The sequence below is a fragment of the Danio aesculapii genome, chromosome 8 (genome assembly GCF_903798145.1).
Source record: "Danio aesculapii chromosome 8, fDanAes4.1, whole genome shotgun sequence".
NCBI classification, from domain to species: Eukaryota; Metazoa; Chordata; class Actinopteri; order Cypriniformes; family Danionidae; genus Danio; species Danio aesculapii.
In genome coordinates this window covers 18,679,151-18,697,770 of record NC_079442.1, presented here as the reverse complement: position 1 = coordinate 18,697,770, position 18,620 = coordinate 18,679,151, and the positions used below count along the sequence as shown (strand labels likewise).

General features: G+C 36.1%; 1 protein-coding gene across 2 annotated transcripts in view; it reads right to left on the bottom strand.

Annotated features, from left to right (window-relative positions):
• Positions 1-2,820: 2,820 nt before the first annotated feature.
• lrrc75ba (leucine rich repeat containing 75Ba) overlaps positions 2,821-18,620 on the bottom strand; it is a 72,194-nt gene continuing 56,394 nt past the window's right edge. Inside the window, exons 4-6 of one of the 2 annotated variants that reach the window (XM_056463354.1) lie at positions 6,053-6,398; positions 4,657-4,849; positions 2,821-4,517 (exon numbers count right to left, since the gene is read on the bottom strand). In XM_056463354.1, coding sequence (XP_056319329.1) covers positions 4,510-4,517; positions 4,657-4,849; positions 6,053-6,398 — 547 coding nt within the window. In that variant the 3' untranslated portion in view covers positions 2,821-4,509. Of the gene's footprint in view, positions 4,850-6,052; positions 6,399-18,620 lie in introns of both variants that reach the window. The other variant, XM_056463353.1, reaches the window with a different exon arrangement.

Genomic DNA, 18,620 nt, shown 5'->3' with positions numbered 1-18,620 from the left:
GAAAGATAATATAAATGTTTAAAGGAAAGTTCACCCCCCTCCCTCCCATTCTTGAAAATTTTCATAATTATTTACAGTTGTATTTAACAGTTAACAATATATGTATTTTTTCCCCATATTTTTATTTCAAAAATGTAATATGCAGTCTATGTAGCAATGGTGGTTTAAATTTTACACTCCTCCGACTAATAAATCTATGTATTTTTTTGTTTTGTTTTTATACATAAAGCTATATTTGTCTTTTGGTGGAAATTTGAGAAATTGACATTATTTGACATTTATTTGCATAGGAGTTATTATAACTACTTGCATGAAAATAAGATTCTTTAAATGGACAATATGCTGGGTTGTTGTGACCCAGGGTTAGTCAAATATGTACAAACCCAACCACTGGGTTAAAAACAGTAATTAAAATGTAATAAAAAAAATTAAGCCACCACTGGCGGTCCAAATTTTACACAATTTGGGTTACAACAACCCAGAAATTTAGAGTGTTCCATTTAAACTATCTTAATTTTATGCAACAATTTATAAAAACTAGTTCTAAATCTACTTAGCAATAAAGATTGTTTTCTTAATCAAAAATATAAATATATCCTAATAAAATGTAAAAAAAGACAAACATCCGTTTGACATTTGACACGTTTTAGGTTTTGTGACCAAATGTTGTCAAAACTATATGTAATCTGAAATTTTCATTTTCATTTCCTTCCAATAACTCTTGTATTGCTTCAAAAGTCTCTTCCCCATGCAGCTAAAATAAAATCTATATAGTAAATATTCTTCCAGTAACAGTAATAGAATATTCATCTAGAGTTAGAAGGATAATAATAATCTAGTCAAGGTGATTTTTAGAGGATTTAAAGTGGTCGTGGTCATGAAATGAGAAATCAGAATTCCGTTCATCTTGCTGACGTTTAAGAGGATGAAGTTCTATAAACCCCCCTGTGAGTTTTAAAAATTCTAATTTGGTTGTTACTTTTAAAAACAGCTGAAATTGAAAGCAATCTGCCAAAACAACAGGTTTTGAAATGTTCTACTTTATGATGTAATACTGTGGATAAGCCCCACCTCCTGGTCCTACTTCACTGTCTTTTTAGGCCTGTTTATATGCAAAACTGTGTGTTAGCTAGGCATGGGCAGGTTTAAGATTTTGACGTATGATAACCTTGGATAAAAATATCATGGTTTCACGGTATTGTGATTACTGCTTTAAAATAAATTATTGTTAAATGTCTAAATAAGAAAAATAAAAACTTTTTTCCCCTTTGAACACAAAATATTTTGAGAAGTATTTTGGAGCAGTAAACATGTCGGGCTAAATAAATCAAATGAATCATTGACTTCTGCTGTCTTGATTAGTTTAAAAACACAGATTTTTGTACAGTTTAAAACAGAATCTTTGGATATCTTTTCTGCTGGAGATACTAAAAAAGTAAATAAAAAATCTTACACATACCTTAGGAACAATACAGCAGTAAATTTTGTCGGTTTTAAAACCTTGACTTTTCCAAACCGCGGTATACCTTGAAAACAGTTTTCATCCCATGTCTAGTGTTAGCCAATCATAGCTGTAAGCCTTTACTGCTGAGTCTACAATCACCATGGCAATTCAAACAGAGCATTCCTATAAAAGATCAAAAACAGGACAGAAAACAGTACATTACTTCTGATTTATGCAGAAGAAATTACATTTTTTTTCTTACATTTTATATTGACCTCAGAGAAGGTAGTTCATAAATCCTTTACAAAGGGGCGCCACTAGGGGGGAAAGTAAGGACGTGTGATTTGTGTAAAAACTAAGTGATTTCAAGATGTTAAAATAAATGCTCCGTGGAATATTTTCTTTTAAAACCTTTTATTTGAATGTTTGTAAAACAATTTAAAATCTTCCCGTGTGTCAACTTTTTAAAAATAATGAATGAAATGCTTTGAATGTTCAAAGAACATGCATTAAATATGCTCGCTCACAAATTTGTTGAGTAAAATGTGCGTACAAATGTTTTCACGAATGAATCATGATTCTTCAAAAACGTTCTTACTAAAAATTATTCTAAATGTACAGTAAATTTCAAGAACAACCTAAACCACATGTGTGCAACAATCATTTATACCTGGGCCCTTATTACCATGTTTAAAGAAACAACAAGAAAGAAAAAAAAATTATTATAGGATGAATAAAAAGAAACTAGACATTAAAAATTGCTAATACCATATATTACCTTATTGCTACAGCCATAGACATTTTACTGACTGACCCCTGCTCCGCAACCAGCTCCTTTAGACCAACAATTTTTTTAATGCCAGATATACCAATACCAATATACCAGTATTTCCAGCATGGAACCTGCTTTTCTGGTGAACGAAGGTCTTAGGGGATTCGAACAACTTAAAGGTGAGTAATTAATTAACAGAATTTTCATTTTGGGTGAACTAACCCTTTAAATATCAGATTATTTGGAACGTACCTAGTATATTTAACTTAAAATAAATTATTTATTGAAATATTGAATATTGATTGATTGAAGGCCTTATTTAAAGTTAGCTTAATGCGATTTTATAGCCTATTAAAAAAGCTGCATCTCTGAAAATTCTCAATTTTCTCTAGAACCAATTACAGTAAATAGCTCTGAAACCACAAGAGGGTGAGTAAATGACATTTTAAAAGTGTGTGTGATATTTCCTCAGGCTGTCACAGATCTTAGCACGACGCCATCATACAACAAAACACTTCAGTACATCAATCCACACATGGGTACCTCACCAACCTCCCAGGCACTTTCAACCATCCAACGCAAGTATTATTTTCCACACCCATCGTTTGATCAATATCAGTTTATTACATAAGCATTAAACAGTCTTATAAACGGTTTGAAGCACGGATTAAGAAGACAGGTTATATGACACCGACAAGAGCTCGTTCAAACTAACACATAAACAACATGACAAATAAGCTGCCCTCTATTAATAACCAGCGTATTAGTTTGCTTAGCGTTGTGGGAACTGACACCATTATGCTGTTCATGAGTAACAAATACACAGCATTACGCAGGTTAAACATCACAAGCCTGGTAACTAATGATTTAGACTTAAAGACGGGACTTGAAAGCTACCAAATGACCCCAAGTGAAGGTCATATTCACTTTCGGAAGGTTAAAAAATAAGACTGTGGTGGGATATTACATATAATATAGTCAACCACAACACTGAGAAAACATTAAGATAACATTAAACAAACACACACACACAATTGACACACTTAAAAGAATACATATACCATTAATAACACTGACATATAGCTATTTGATCATCTGAACTTTAACCAAGTGCTGGTTAGTACAGTAACTATTTGTTTGGCTTGTTTTTGTTTCAGAATGATGTTTCGTGGTAAAGACGCCAATGCTACAACAAGCTTTTCTTACACAAACCTGATGAAAACATGGACTAAAGTGCTCAGGTAAAACCGAAGGCCATGGAACAATCATTAGCTCTTTATCTCTTGGTCCATTTATTTATTTCTTTTGAAAATGGACGTGATTTACTGAAACCTTGAGTTACAGAACAGGTTGCTGTCGTTGAATGTGGCGTTTCAGTTAAAGCTGACTAGACGTGAAGAATTAACACCAGAATGTGCTCGAGATATTAAAATACACCACACAGAAATGTAGCCGCCATGTTTCCTTGGACTATTCCAAATGGAAAAGCAATACACTGACACATATATAGAGGTATATTACATGTATAGACCCAAAACAGAAAAAAGCTGAGAAAACCTTCTGATATCAATTGTGTACAACCCAAAACATGTATTATTATTGTTGAAATGTACCTGTTGTCTTGTAAGATAGCTTTGTTCATCATTAGCAGACAACAAAAGGGCAATTCGACAGTGTTACCTTTTTGTATCATCGTTCACAAATACATGACAAGTGGTGCGTGGGTATTCACAAGTGGACGTTTTGGAAAGGGGGGGAAAATGCAAAAGTCTTGACATAGCAGTTTTGCTTGCGTCACGTGACGTTGGTCGGCTGTATAGTCTGTTGAGCTGGTTTCATGGCTTTTGTTGGGAGATTAGTAGAGCACACACACACAGTGGTGATAGGTTCAGTCTGCTGTAGCAGAGACGGCCTCGGCAATGCAAAACTGACAAATACGACCAAACCTGACCCCACCAAATTCCTAACCAAACCTTAGTCAAAAGCGGGGTCAGTAAAGCTTCAGATCCGCCGTTGGCATGCATCAGCCAGTCCACTGACTGTGTCAAACTCTGGGATATTTTATTCACATTGTTATTCCTGTCCGTCATTGGTTCCTCGTGACTGAAGAGGGGCGTAAGAAAGCATCTTTCACTTGACGCTCAGCGGCCCCCTCCAATGAACCTCCACCTTGAGTCAAGGAGCGTCGTCTGCCAACACAGTAAGTCAATGGTGAAGCTTCTACAGCCTTTCAAACCAATCTGTTCCACCGTTTGCTGTGTTTAAATGTGATGCTGTTGGTTCACACATAAGGTCATGGAGCTGTAGTGGAGGAAGGAGATGGTAAAAGGTGTGAGTTGGGAGAAAGAGAGGTCTTGCTTTGCGCTCTCCCATTCTTTCGTTATGCCATCGTCAGGTGACGTTGTGGTTCACCTTTCACAATGGTGCAGGGTGAAACTACCTGAGCTCTTCTGTTCCCCAATGCTCCACGGCTCCAGGTCCTCCTCGTCATCTTCGTCCTCTTCTTCATAGTGGCTGGGTTCTTCAATGGAGCTCTCCATGCGGTAGCAGTAGGGCTGACCCTCGGTGTACTCATAGATGGTGGGCAAACTGCTCTTTAGGCTACAGCGTCGCCGCAGGGCCACCAGTAGAGGCTGAGAACAGAGTAGAAACAGTTTGACTTGGGTTAAACAAGCTTAATTATGATCACTCGTGGATAATGTCTGATAAGTATGGTTTAAAGCTGAGGTGACTATTGTCTGGATGATGTGGGACTTGCAAAATGTGCTCTGAATGAGTACATCCAAATACCAGCAGTTCTTGTTATATTTGTAACTTTACCCAGAAACTAAATGTGAAAGGTGTTTCTGAGGCTTTAAATTACTGTTTATTGTTTGTTTAGAATACCTAAAGCAAGTTGCATTCAAATAGGACTAAAATGAAATGCTTTGCCCTGCCAGTTGTTGAATGACAATGTGTTTAGACAATGTGTAAAACAAATATTCATCTTGCTTATCGTGATTCACAGATCAGTAACAATTTCCTGGATCAACATCCTCGATGATTCTGGTTCAACACTACAGTCAGCCTGTAATATTTGGGGTTCTGTGTTAGTAATAGGATTAAGTTTAATGTTGGGGTTAGGCAGTGCTTAATTTGTAAATTGTGAGGTCCCGGAACAGATCGGGGTAACTGATCCGGCATGTTACCAGAGGAGGCAGAGGTGTCGGATGAAAATGAAGAGCGGGGGGGGGATGTAGGGGCCGCGGACGAAAGTGAGGCTTAGGGAGTTGCGGAAGAAAGTGAAGAGCCATGTGAGGAGGGGGATTGGTAAAATGAGGAGCCGGATCAGATTTCACAGGTGCCGGATCCAGATCCGGCTTGTTCCGGCACAAATTAAGCCCTGGGGTTAGGTATAATATTTACACAACTTTGTTGTCTCTAATTGTATGGAAAGGTTTACCTTAAGTTTATAACATTATTTTTTTTTAAAGAATATTGCGCTCAGAACATCAAGAATATTTAACTTGGCCAGCATTTCTAAACCCTATTCCTGGAGGCATATCAACACACATTTTCAAACTCCTCCTAATCAAACACAGCAGATTAAACTCTCTAGCTCATTTGTTGAAACTCCGAGACCAGAAATATATGGGTCAGAGAAGGGAGGCATCTAAAATGTGAACTGCTACTGTGCCTCCAGATACAGAATTGGGAAACAGTGGGCTAATTCATATACTTTCCCATATAAGGTTTTGGAGTACAACCATTATGTAAGCATAAAATAAAGCGTTTATCACAGTGCTAATGCTGCATCAAGGGGGACTGTGACTGATTTTAAGATTCTGTTGTTTCACCTGTGGCATGGTAAATATGTCCACATTGTTGCCCAGGTCAATCCAAGCAAGACAACTGAACCTCTTGGATTCTTTGAAGGCTTCAGTCAGATCTTTAAGGATGCCAAGGGTCAGACGGTTCCCATTGAGAGCCAGTGTTGTGAGTTTGGGCAATGCACCCAGGAAGGGCAGAAGTAGACGTAGGCCCTCGTCCCGGAGCTCAGTGAAACTAAGATCCACGGATATCACAGCACCCCCACTGGTCTGGAGGTAATACGCCACATGCCGTATGTCGCGAGTTGATAAAGGGATGCCAGAGAGGTCCACTGAGTCACTGCAGAGCTTCTTCTGGAGTGTTGTTTTAAGACTGAAAAGAGAAAAACAAATATTAGATATGAGCAGGCCCACACGGAATCTGTGTGTGCAGAATTCTGCAGATTTTTAGCCCATCATTGATTCTGTTTATTTACTTGTGTAAATGTGTGTAAATTCATATTTATTCAGTTTTTAAATGAATTTCATTAATATTATTGACTAATATACAAATTTTTCTATGATTTATTTACAATATAGTTTGTAAAGTAATATTTTTGGTCTTTTAGTAGATATATGAGAGACTTGCTTTGTTTACTAAATAAATCTAAATGTCTAAATGGATCTAAATTTATTTACATTGTAAACATTGAATACAAGTTAAAAAGGTATTAATTTTATTTCATATATTAAGTTTTTAGTTATGATACTCCCAAAATCATTCCGCATAAATCTGCAAATTTTTACCCAAATTCTGTGCAGAACTAGCAAAAAATATCTGCAGATTCCTTCTGGCCCTAGATATGAGGGATCCAAATAAAAACACTGAACACAATAGAAAATCTGACTCCGAATCTTCATATTTATAACAAACAAGTAAAGGCTGAGGTAGTTAATTACTGTTGAAGTCCTTCTCTTCAGACTCAGAGCAGGATTTTGTTATATCTTTGCGATTACAACACTTTAAATGAAAGGGACATGGGAAGAAGGCCATGTTGTTTGCGCCCTAGTGAGCGAACTATAGTGTGTGCTTACAGTTTTGACCTAAAATGCTCAATTTTGAGCCCCTGTCCCTTTGATTGACAATGGTAAAGCGTCGTCTTGATTGTCCTTTAAGGTGCTCATCTGATACAAACACGATCATGTGGATGCTTAAAGCCAAGGGAAACATGATTCAATGGGGGTACACCTCAACTGGCCCCATCAATATGAATTTCTGTGCCAACCACTGATCAGTGTTTATGTACGTATTACACTGTATGTATTTGAGATCTTAATGGAGCATATGATGGATGTTGATTGGTCAACACCATATCATTGTTGGATCTGCTCAAACAAATGCAAAGCTGGAAATAATTATTCCTATTATAAAAGTGCACTGGATTTTGGGTAAACCTTTCAAATGCACTCAGTTTGTGTATTTTTTTGTTGTGTTTGACAGAACTTTCTGTTATCAGAGCTGAAACCAAATGATGAGTATTCTCAAACTTGTCCTCTGCCAACTGAAATGTGAATATTTTCATGATTGTTCACATTTAGTAGTTTGGAATGCTTTTGGGACGGTAAAACCTAAGGAAATCTGATTAAACAGAGAGATAAAACCGAGTACACAGTAAACACCATCTTGTGAGAAGCACGCCATTACTATTTATATAAGTAAATTTCACCTTTATTGTATCAATACTGATAAAAATCTATCCACTCAAAATTCCCTTGGCAAATCTTTGTTCTATGGCTTAGTTACATATATCTCTTTATGCCCACATATCCTTAGGCTTCAACAGCTGCTAAGACTGCCTCTTGTTGAGCTTTGAGAGCTTTCTTGCATGTATTAACTGCTATGATAGTCTATGACGTGACCAGTTCAAACCATCTGTTCTCCTGAGTCATTCTTTGATGGAATTGCTGAGTTTAATCTATGTGCAAGGCAAGGCCCGCAGTATGAAAAGTCTTATCAGGCACCATCATGCTCTTTGATATGAGGTTTTCTGGCAAAGTTGTAAATATCTGGCACACTTCAGTCATGGATTTCTTCTAAAAAGGATTTCTTCTTTGAGGATTTGGGTAGGGCAAAGTTGTACAGTGACTGTTTTATTGTACCTGATTATACCTGATAAACCCTGCCTGCAAATTACTATATTTTAATTGGAGTGAAAATCAGTTAAAATAAAGACAAGCCATATACTGTAAAAAACGATATGATCAATTAGTTAAGACAGCATATGTTTTTATTTCATTGCAACTTATTAAACTAAGTTAATCATGTTGTAACTTAATTTTATAAGTTAAGTGAGCTGCTTTAAGTAAGTTTAAGATAATATAAGTTCAATGGACTCATAATGTTAATTTGATTGAGCTTTAAAATTTGAAGCAACCAGGATTGTTTTACAGTGTATAATGGTTGATTTGTGTTGTGACAACATGAAGGAATTAAGTCAACTTATTTGTTTTTACACATTAAAGTGGACTGAACATAAAACAATTACGTTGTCTCCACTGAAAGCTCATTTTAAATAAGTAGTGTGAACAAACAGAGAACATAATTTGTTGAGTCTACCAGTTCAGTTGTCCAATTGGTTTATGGATGATTATAATGAAACTGTGTGTCATGCATGCAAACATTAGCCTTAATCTTTATGTATGAATGGACGGGTGCACCTTCTGGAACCTTACTGGCTCAGGATTTCTGGTCTTATTTACCTCTATTGATATTATTTAGCCAGAAAAATGGCTTGCTGTGCTGGTTGATGTTGCAAACTTGTATTTTTTTGTTATATTCTTTACATTTTTTATGTATTGTCATAAACACAATTGATTGTATAGCATGTAGTTTGACCATTTACAGCTGTTTCATATTTGTAGTAATTGCCCCCATAGGCAACTGAATCAGAAGCTCTAAAACAAATGCAGAACAAAGCATCTGCTTTGCAGAATAAGGTCAATGAAATAGAGATGATCAAAAACAAGTGGGAAAAAGGCTGTCTATAAAAAAAGAGACATACAGTAGGTGAGAGTTCAAAGTGACTATTACCGCCGTGCCTTATACCGCCGCCATTTGAAATAATTGCTGCTCTGCCCTGTATTTAAAGATCTAATATTAAAACTAGATTATAAATCCTTCAGGAGTAATATTTTATTTTCAAAACATATCTGAAGAGAGTTCACCAGGGGCGTTGCTAGACATAAAGCTCTACTGGGGCACCAAAAAAAAATAAATAAATATATATATATATATATATATACATATATATAAATCAGGAGCCATGCTTAGTAAGATCACCATCATATTGTTTAAACTTTAGTTTTGTCGACTAGCTAAACAAAAAAGGCTGTTACGCCGGTTCTACAACGCATGAGCGACGCGTGACACGTAAGTAGCCTGCTTTTTTGGCGCGCATGTTAACTACCGGGACTCGCACCAGCAGAAGAGCAGCGCGTGAGAGAGGCGCATACGCGGAGAGGCGCAATATCTCTGCGCACAATCGGAGATGCGTCAGTGTGGTTTTTGATTAAACACATTGCTTTCACCAGTGTTGGTTCGGTTGCACTTAGAGAATAACGTCTTTATTTCGGAATTACCACTCTTACTAATACACTTGCATATGAAGTAAATCACATCTCAATGCATTTACTGGGGCACTGGAGATTTTTACTGGGGCACGTGCCCCAGTAAATTGGGTCTAGCAACGCCCCTGGAGTTCACTATACACTCCATAGTTTTTCTAAATAAGACTGAGCTAAAAACTCCAACGAAAGCCGCTGATTCGATATCTTTCTAATGTTTGTAGAATCAGCCAAAATAAATTGTTGCACTCTCAAAACAGTGTTTCAAGGTATAATTAAACTATACTTTCTGGATTGGAAGATTAGTTAGGTCAAAACTTGCCCCCTTTATTGGGAAAAAGAACCAGATTATTTAAAAAGTTTGACAAAATAAGAATTATCAATCATAATTTTTTGTTTCAGAATTTTCGTTTTTTACTTAAAGTGCACTTAAATTATGTTTACTAATCTTTTGTCATTCTAAAGAAGTTCACAAATTTTGCTGTGTTGAATAACATCCTAAATCTACACATGGAATATTCTATTTATCTTTCATGTGAATATATTTTAAATATACTAAATTGCAACTGCAAACAGATTACAAATGCAAATACAGCATAAGCAAGTGTTGGTAGAAACTGTCATTTAGTTCTTTTGATCAAAAGTGTACATATACACAATAATTTACATATAACCCCCAAAACAATTTATGTGACGTTAATTACAGAGCATGCAAAATAATGCAGTGAGTTGTCTTAATGCTTGTTTTGCATGTGTGTAGATGTGAACTTCTAAATGGCTTAAAACTGTGCAAAAGAGTCAAAACAGTATCAGGAATTCCTCCATCCCACACACACACAGGAAGATATTCTCAAACTGTACTGGGCAACAGTGTGACTTCGATGACAAAAACCAAGCGTGTCTGAACATTCTGACCTTTTCAGGGTCTCATCTTGTGACATTGTGTCCTGGTTCGTGTAGACGTCTTTGGTACATGTTGCATTCATATTTGAATGTGGGTTGAGACTCATCTTTTCAGCGATCTAAGTGTGTTTGTTTGTTGTGCACCAGGATTTAAATGGAGCGTTATGATTAATTGCATTATTCGAGCAATCACACAAGAGTGGTTTAATTACCCTTGTGTATGAAATGTGTTATATATAAAGAAACTTGCCTAATACATTCGAATCTGCCAAGTGTGAACACATAAGGCTGATCAGGAGGATCTATGAGGATCTAAACTACGTCAACTGACAGCCAATGATGCGAGTTTGTGTGGCTATTGCTGCATTCCAATTTGACTAATACTATGTCAGAAAAGTATGTACTTTTTGTAAAAGTAAAAGTACTGTAACAACAAAGACTATAGAATACACAAGACATGTCACTCCTATAGTTTTGAATGGGGAAAAATGTAATGGTCAATATGGCGAATTAAGCCCCGCCTACTAGTACAGTAGCCAATCATCGATTGTTATAGACTGATGTTTCTTCGGAGCTTGGACCAGACGTGTGCTTTTCCTACAGTATCTGTGGTAAACAAATGCACTGGAATATCAGCGAATACTTGCTTCACAGACATTAGAAATATATTCAAATAAAGCTTGAAATCTGTCTTATTAGATGAACGAACTACACCTGAAAACAAAAGTTTTTTAGTTTTGTAATCTGCGTGAAACGAACGTGAGGTACAATCCGTCCTGTCAAATGCACATTGCCAGCAACTACTCAAACGCCTTCACACTTTAAGCAAAGAGTCGCTGTCATATCTGGAGGAGATTCGCCATCAAGACCAAATTGTGGATTACTTTAGAAGACCAGCGTGATCTGACGAAATATTATTTAGAGGATGATAATGTGTAAGATGGCCAAAAAATGAGGTTCATTCCTTTCGAGTGCGCATGTGCATTAGCTTTGGAAACCTTAAAATATGCTAATTTTGTTCGATTTGAACGTTTAGAAATGAAACTTGGCGACGCAGTGGTGCAGTAGGTACAAGAAGGTTGCTGGTTTGAGCTTGGCTGGGTCAGTTGGCGTTTCTGTGTGGAGTTTGCATGTTCTCCCTGTGTTCGTGTGGGTTTCCTCCAGGTGCTCCCGTTTCCCCCACAGTCCAAAGACATGTGGTACAGGTGAATTGGGTAAGCTGAATTGTCCGTAGTGTATGTGTGTGTAAATAAGTGTGTATGTGTTTTCCCAGTGATGGGTTGCAGCTGAAAGGGCATCCACTGCATAAAACAAATGAACAGTTTGGGGTAACGGATCAGACATGACGCACACGAGAGTAAGAGGAAAAGGAAAAGGAAATTCCTGATGCTAAATTTAAAATACTCTTTTAAAGGAACATGCCCTTGGCAAACATCTGCTGACAATTTATATATTATCGTTACAAAATAAAGGACATCGATATTAGGATAGAAGGGCCTTTTTGAAAGAGCATCACCTCCCTTCCTCCCTTCAGAACAATTACCATCCTTGTGCCAGTCATCTTGACCTAGTTCCATTAACAGGATCAATAAATTACAAACGCAGACGTGCCTCCATTTAAAAAGCTCTCAGCTCCACAGATGTACATGATCAAATTCTTCATGGAAACAATGCGCAGTTTTGAAATGGAAATACATCCTGTAATATATACTGCCACATGAGCCACAGGACAGAGATCAAAAGAATACTCATTCACACACACACACACACACACAAAGATGCAGATGCATTATTACAATCCTCTCAAAGGCTGATATCTCTTCATGAAATCCTACTGACAGTCTTCATCTATTTTCCTATCATTGGAAGCAGGTGGCATCGCTCTTGTTTGTTTGGGCCCAAATTCAATTTATTTGCCAAATATAACTGCAGGCCCAACCACCCAGGGCGTGCGCTGTATTACGAATGTCCAAAGACTTTATTTTGACATACAGTTGGTTCTTTTAAGCCTGCTGCCTCATTTCTGCTAACTCACAAGGCAATCTCCTCTGCCTTTAACAGTGACATTTGAGGGATCTCTGCGATTAAATAGCAATAGGTCGACCCATGAAAGCCTGCGTGCTTTGATGAAACGCTTAAGAATTTCTTTGAAGAAATTCCAGGGATCAATTTAGATAAAAAGCCAGTTAGGGAGGCGCTTTGAGAGAAAAAAAGATGAGTCTGACCTGACAAAATTGCTTCAGATGTGAATTATTTAAGGAAAAGGACAAATTGGTAATTTAAAAACTGTATCTGGGATTTTGACATTTCACGAATTGAAATTCTTTATTAAATTGTGCACATTGAAACATTCTTAAAATGACGTCAGCAGCAGTGCGGCATATATTATTTTCTGCTGCTTTGGAAGTGTTTTAATCTTAGCATTGCCCTATTTCTAATTGAATATCTATACTGTAGCTGGATTTCCATCACCCTGTACAGCACGAGAAACAAGTGATGAAATGACTCATTTTGATGAACAATTCTTTGATTCTCAAAAAGTTTTTACGGTGAATCACAACATCACAAACTTTGACTTGAGGTAAAAAAAAAAAGGTACAAGACTGGTACAATGCAAGTTTGATGAGAGAAAAAAACCCCATGAAACTTTGTTAACTGTTTAGTAAAATATTAATCTATTGATCTAAATTTCATTCATTCATTTTCCTTTGTCTTAGTCTCTATTTTCAGCCTTATTTCATGAGAAAACGTAAGTATTTTACGTTTTGTAAGTTTAGTGGCTAATTCGTACAAATTCCTATGACTTCAGTCGTACGAAATTGTACGATTTTAAAAAGGGAGGCGTGGCACCTAACCCCACCCCTAAACCCAACCGTCATTGGGGGATGAGCAAATCGTACTAAATTGTATGAATTAGGTCGTACGAATTCATACGAATTAACCACTAAATCAAAAAGTTACGAATTGCCGTGAGATTGTGTTGCTATTTTAGAGGTGGAACAAGTGACTTACTTGAGGCGATGGTGCTAACCACTGAGCCACCGAGCTGCCTCATTTAAAGTTGTTCATTGCAAAAAATACAAATATAAATCATATGATATAGGTTGATAGTATCAATAAGTGACAAATTTATGTTACTTTTACTCATTAAATTAAAGGTGCCATAGAATGTAAATTTGAATAAATAGGCTTAACTGAAAAATAGGAGTTCAGTGAGCCTCACACGCCATTGTTTCCTCATGTCATGTAAATCATATGAATGTAGAATCACAGTGGACAGTGAATCACAGTGAAGCAGGTCGATCGGATCAAAGCACAGACTCTGCTGATCCATACGGCTCATTGTTATTCACACCCCAGGCTGAGTTTGATGGAACACAACATTTCCTATTTAGATTACATGAATAGGGTGACGGGGTGGTGCAGTGGGTAACAGAGGATACTCTACAGTTTGACAAATATTGCAGCTGTTGGACAACATAATGTACTTTTGAGGCTTTTTTAGGCAAGAATGTAGTTGTTTAGATTGCAACTAAGCAGTTTATTTATAAGGATAGTGGCTATTTTAAATATTTATAATTTCCGAGAGACGGCGCGTCAGCGGCCATTAGCTTGTCATTGTGCAGAGCAAAGATGGTTGATGTTGTTCAACCACAAGATGGTGACAGAGACCTCATAATAAAACCTTAGACGAGAAAAACATCATAATTTCTAACTACAGCTGATCAAATCATGATTAAACAGGTAAGTGACATTCTAAGTCGATCTCTCTCTTTTGTATGTTGTAGTGCTGTATTTATACCATATAATAGTAGTGTACTGAGTTTGAGATGGGACTTTTTGGTAGGCCATCTGTTTGTTTCTAAAGACTGATTTATACTTATACTTATAGAACACAAGCTCTGTGATTGGTCGGCTTGGTAGTGCTGAAAAGTGTGAGAGCCACGCGAGCCTGATACATGTGTGGAGTCCCGTGTATGTGCTCCAGATGGAGACTGTTGTTTTTTGTTTACCTTGTTGCACATCCGCCGATTTCAGCCTCAAAATGAGCGAGTTTGACCTACTTGTACATTAAGGTAGTGTTTAGAAAAAACTAAACACCAGCAAAGAAACTCGACACAGAGGAGCATAAACACTACTGCCAGGTAGTGTTTCAGAAGTGTTATTGCCGGGCATCAGAAAAGCGCGCAGAAGTATAAATGCACAACAACGTGCATTGCATGCCCCGTGGGTCACGCCGATCACTTGACGCAGAAGTATAAACCAGGCTTAATGCGTCTACTGTTTTCATTACTGCAGACTAGTTCAGTAAAAAGAAAGAAAGAAGAAATGCCCGCATGTGTTTAGCGTTTTTCCTTACCGCAAACACAGCAGTAATCTGGTAGTGTTTGTGTTGCTTTGGCTTTTTCAGGGAGAATTATTGTGATCTCCCGATTGCCACACAGAAATACTAGGAAATCTCTGTAGACTGATGGCATTTCATGCCGTTCAGCCTTATAAGCCTAAAACGTCAGCAAAATCACCTAGTTTGTCATCTCTTTAGATATTACGCTAGAGAATCATTCAAATACTAGCTCTAAAGTGACGTTGGTGAAGTAGCAATGGTTTCACAAGTCCAAAATAACAATATATATGAGCAATATCACACTTGTAGCAGTGCGATATGGCTGTATATTGTCACTGGTGGGACACAACGCATGCCTCCCACCAGTGCCGAAATACAGCCATATCGTTCTGCTACAAGTGTGATATTGCTCATATATATTGTTATTTTGGACTTGTGTGACCATATACAATCATTTCTGGAGATTTTTTTAAAATTAACTAAGCCACATACTGTACCTAGAATGTAAACATCAGAGAACAATTTAATATATTGAATCAATGCACTATATGGTCTCTTTAAGGTTTTATAATTTGTAAGTTATAAGAAACTTTATTTAAAAATATACATTACTGTGGAGAAAATCAGTAAGTTTTATTTCTGTGACTTTTGTGCGATATTGCGATTATTAAGCAAATGCACAGATGTGTTATTTATTGGTTTATTTTTCTTGCAACGAGGTGCCAGTCTGAATTACAATCAATACACGTTCCTTGGCAACCAGCAGCTATGAGTGACATTCATTTTCCTTACTGTCAGCTTTTGTACAATCACAGACACAAAGCACACAGACGGTGCTGATGCAGATTCATTTTGCAGCACATTTACAGTCTAAGGAAATATGTGCTTTTAAAAAACATGTCTAAATTTCCTCCTCATTCCTCATTTTCTCCCGCTAGTCTTCAAAATGTGCCCGATTCAAGTCTCACTCCATTTTGTTTTTGCAGAGTCATCAATGATACAAAATACCTCCATTATTAATTCTAACCTAGAGGTACATTCCTCCTCATCTTCTATTTCATTCAGTTACCAAATAACCTTCTGGATTACCATCCCATAATTAAAATAAATAAATAAATGCTAAAAATCATATAATAAATCACATTATGTTGATTTTTGCCGAAACAAAAAAGTAAATGTCCTCAAAGTCAGTATTATATTTTATTCAATTGTTTTATATTATGTTATATTATATTATATTATATTATATTATATTATATTATATTATATTATATTATATTATATTATATTATATTATATTATGTTATATTATATTATATTATGTTATGTTATATTACGTTATATTATATTATATTATATTATATTATATTATATTATATATTATATTATATTATATTATATTACATTATATTACATTATATTATATTATATTAATTACATTACATTATATTATAGTACATTATATTATATTATATTATATATTATATTATATTATATTATATTATATTATATTATATTATATTATATTATATTATATTATATTATATTATATTATATTAATTACATTACATTATATTATAGTACATTATATTATATTATATTATATTATATTATATTAATTACATTACGTTACGTTACGTTAAGTTACGTTACATTACATTATATTATATTATATAAAAAATGTTTGCACAATTCTCATGAAGAAAGGGCATTTCCATTCAGTCTTCATTTCCAGGGCTTTCCCTTTGAGGTTTCATCATTCTGATACCAGTGGTAATGGGAATTTACCGGGGTGAAAAAAATATTTATGCATATAACACAATCGCTAATCAACATGCTTTTCTCATTTCATCTCAAAGTGCTTTATTTGAGGTATGAAATCAGCCTTTTTGCCACCAGTGTCCTTCACAATTTACTCACAAATGGCTGAGAAGAGGCAAGCAGAATTGCAGAGTTTCTCCTAATAGTGAACAGCTTGTTCATTAAAAAGCAGATATGCAAATCTGCACACCGAACACACAAAATTCTATTGCAAAATCCTAATTTAAATATGAATTTCTCATTCAGTGATCTGTCTAAATGAACAAAGGAATCCGGGAAGTGTTGTATAATATGGTAATCAGAAGCGTAAGAAACCCACTAACTGCGGCAAACTAGCTGATGATATCTTGAACACAACTTTGTATGAATAGAAGATTGACTTTTTGGTGAGGTACAGTAGATGTGTGGGTTCAGGCATTCAAGCTTTTCTAGAAAGGGTTCTACTTCGATAGTAAAAAGCAAAAAGACTTTCACTAAGGACGCTAAAGAAGTTTCATTCACAGTAATGCTTATTTGTTTGGTTTTGTGTGGAAAATAGCGAATTTAAATGAGAGAAGAAAAATCTTTCAATGTGCGTTTCTTTTCTTAGTTCTAAAAAATGTGTGAGGTTTATTTAATAATTTAATAAATAAAAATATATCAGACACATAAATATATATAAATATGTCTACAATGTTGTTAAAAAAACACATTAAATTGGTTTACCGATGTATTTTTCTTTAAAGGGCACCTATGATTCAAAATCAACATTTAATTATAATAATCCTTATATTTATATAGCATAAATATATTATATATTTTCTCAAAGTGTCACCAGTGTGCAGCATCCACCTGGATGACACGACAGCAGACATATTGCACCAGACTGCACACGCCACCAGCTGATTGGTGGAGAGGAGACAGAGTGATAAAGCCAATTATGGTATAGGTATGGTTAGGAGGCCATGATGGACAGTGGGCAAATTTGGCCAAGATGCCAGTGTTATACCCCTACTCTTTTTCAAAAGACATCCTGGGACCTCGGTTTAACGTCTCATCCGAAAGATGGCGCTCACTGAGCACTATAGATTCCCGTCACATCACATTAGGACCCACACAGACTGCAGATTGGGTGCCCCCTGCTGGTCTCACTAACACCACTTTAGGCAGCAACCTAGCTTCCCATGTGGTCTCACATCCAGGTACTGACCGGGCGCAGCCCTGCTTAGCTTCAGTGGGCGAGCATGTGCAAGTTCCAGAGAGCTAGCTGCCGACTTTTGGAAGCCAATGATTATCTGATGGCCATTTTGAGCTGAGTATTTACAGACACATTCTGGAGACACTAAAGACTTATCTTAAATCTTGTAAAAGGGTTCAAATAGATGCCCTTTAAGTTATATTTAAGCAGTAATGTTCCTTGATTATTACGCAAGAATGACAGTATATTTCCTTGCCATATCAGCCTAGAAAATAGCAACTTTTCTTTTTCCATTTGTCTTGGTGCATATCGTGACTACAGAAGAGTCAAGCTTTAAATAGAAATTACCAAAGCGTTTAAATAATTTTCCTGAGTGAGATGCCGATTTAATGATCTATGCTAAGCTAATCTAAAAATGCTCCCACCAGATCTAGAGATCAGCAGAATGGATTTTAAAATGGTAAAACTGAAACAAAAAACTCAAAAGTGTCCCCTAAAGATAAAATAACGCACTAAGGAAATGCTGTTCCATAATAGCTTTTGCCCTAAAAGTTTACAAACAGATTGGAAAAAATGTAAAGTTTGAATCTTTCTGTGATACATACCAGGGTCACATTTTAGAATTTTTACTGTTTATTACTCACTGGATCATTTGTGAACATAAGAGACTGAATTCTCATCCCAAACTATGAACTGTAGTTTTTCAAAACATAACATTACAGCAGTCAATAAGCAGGTACGATATA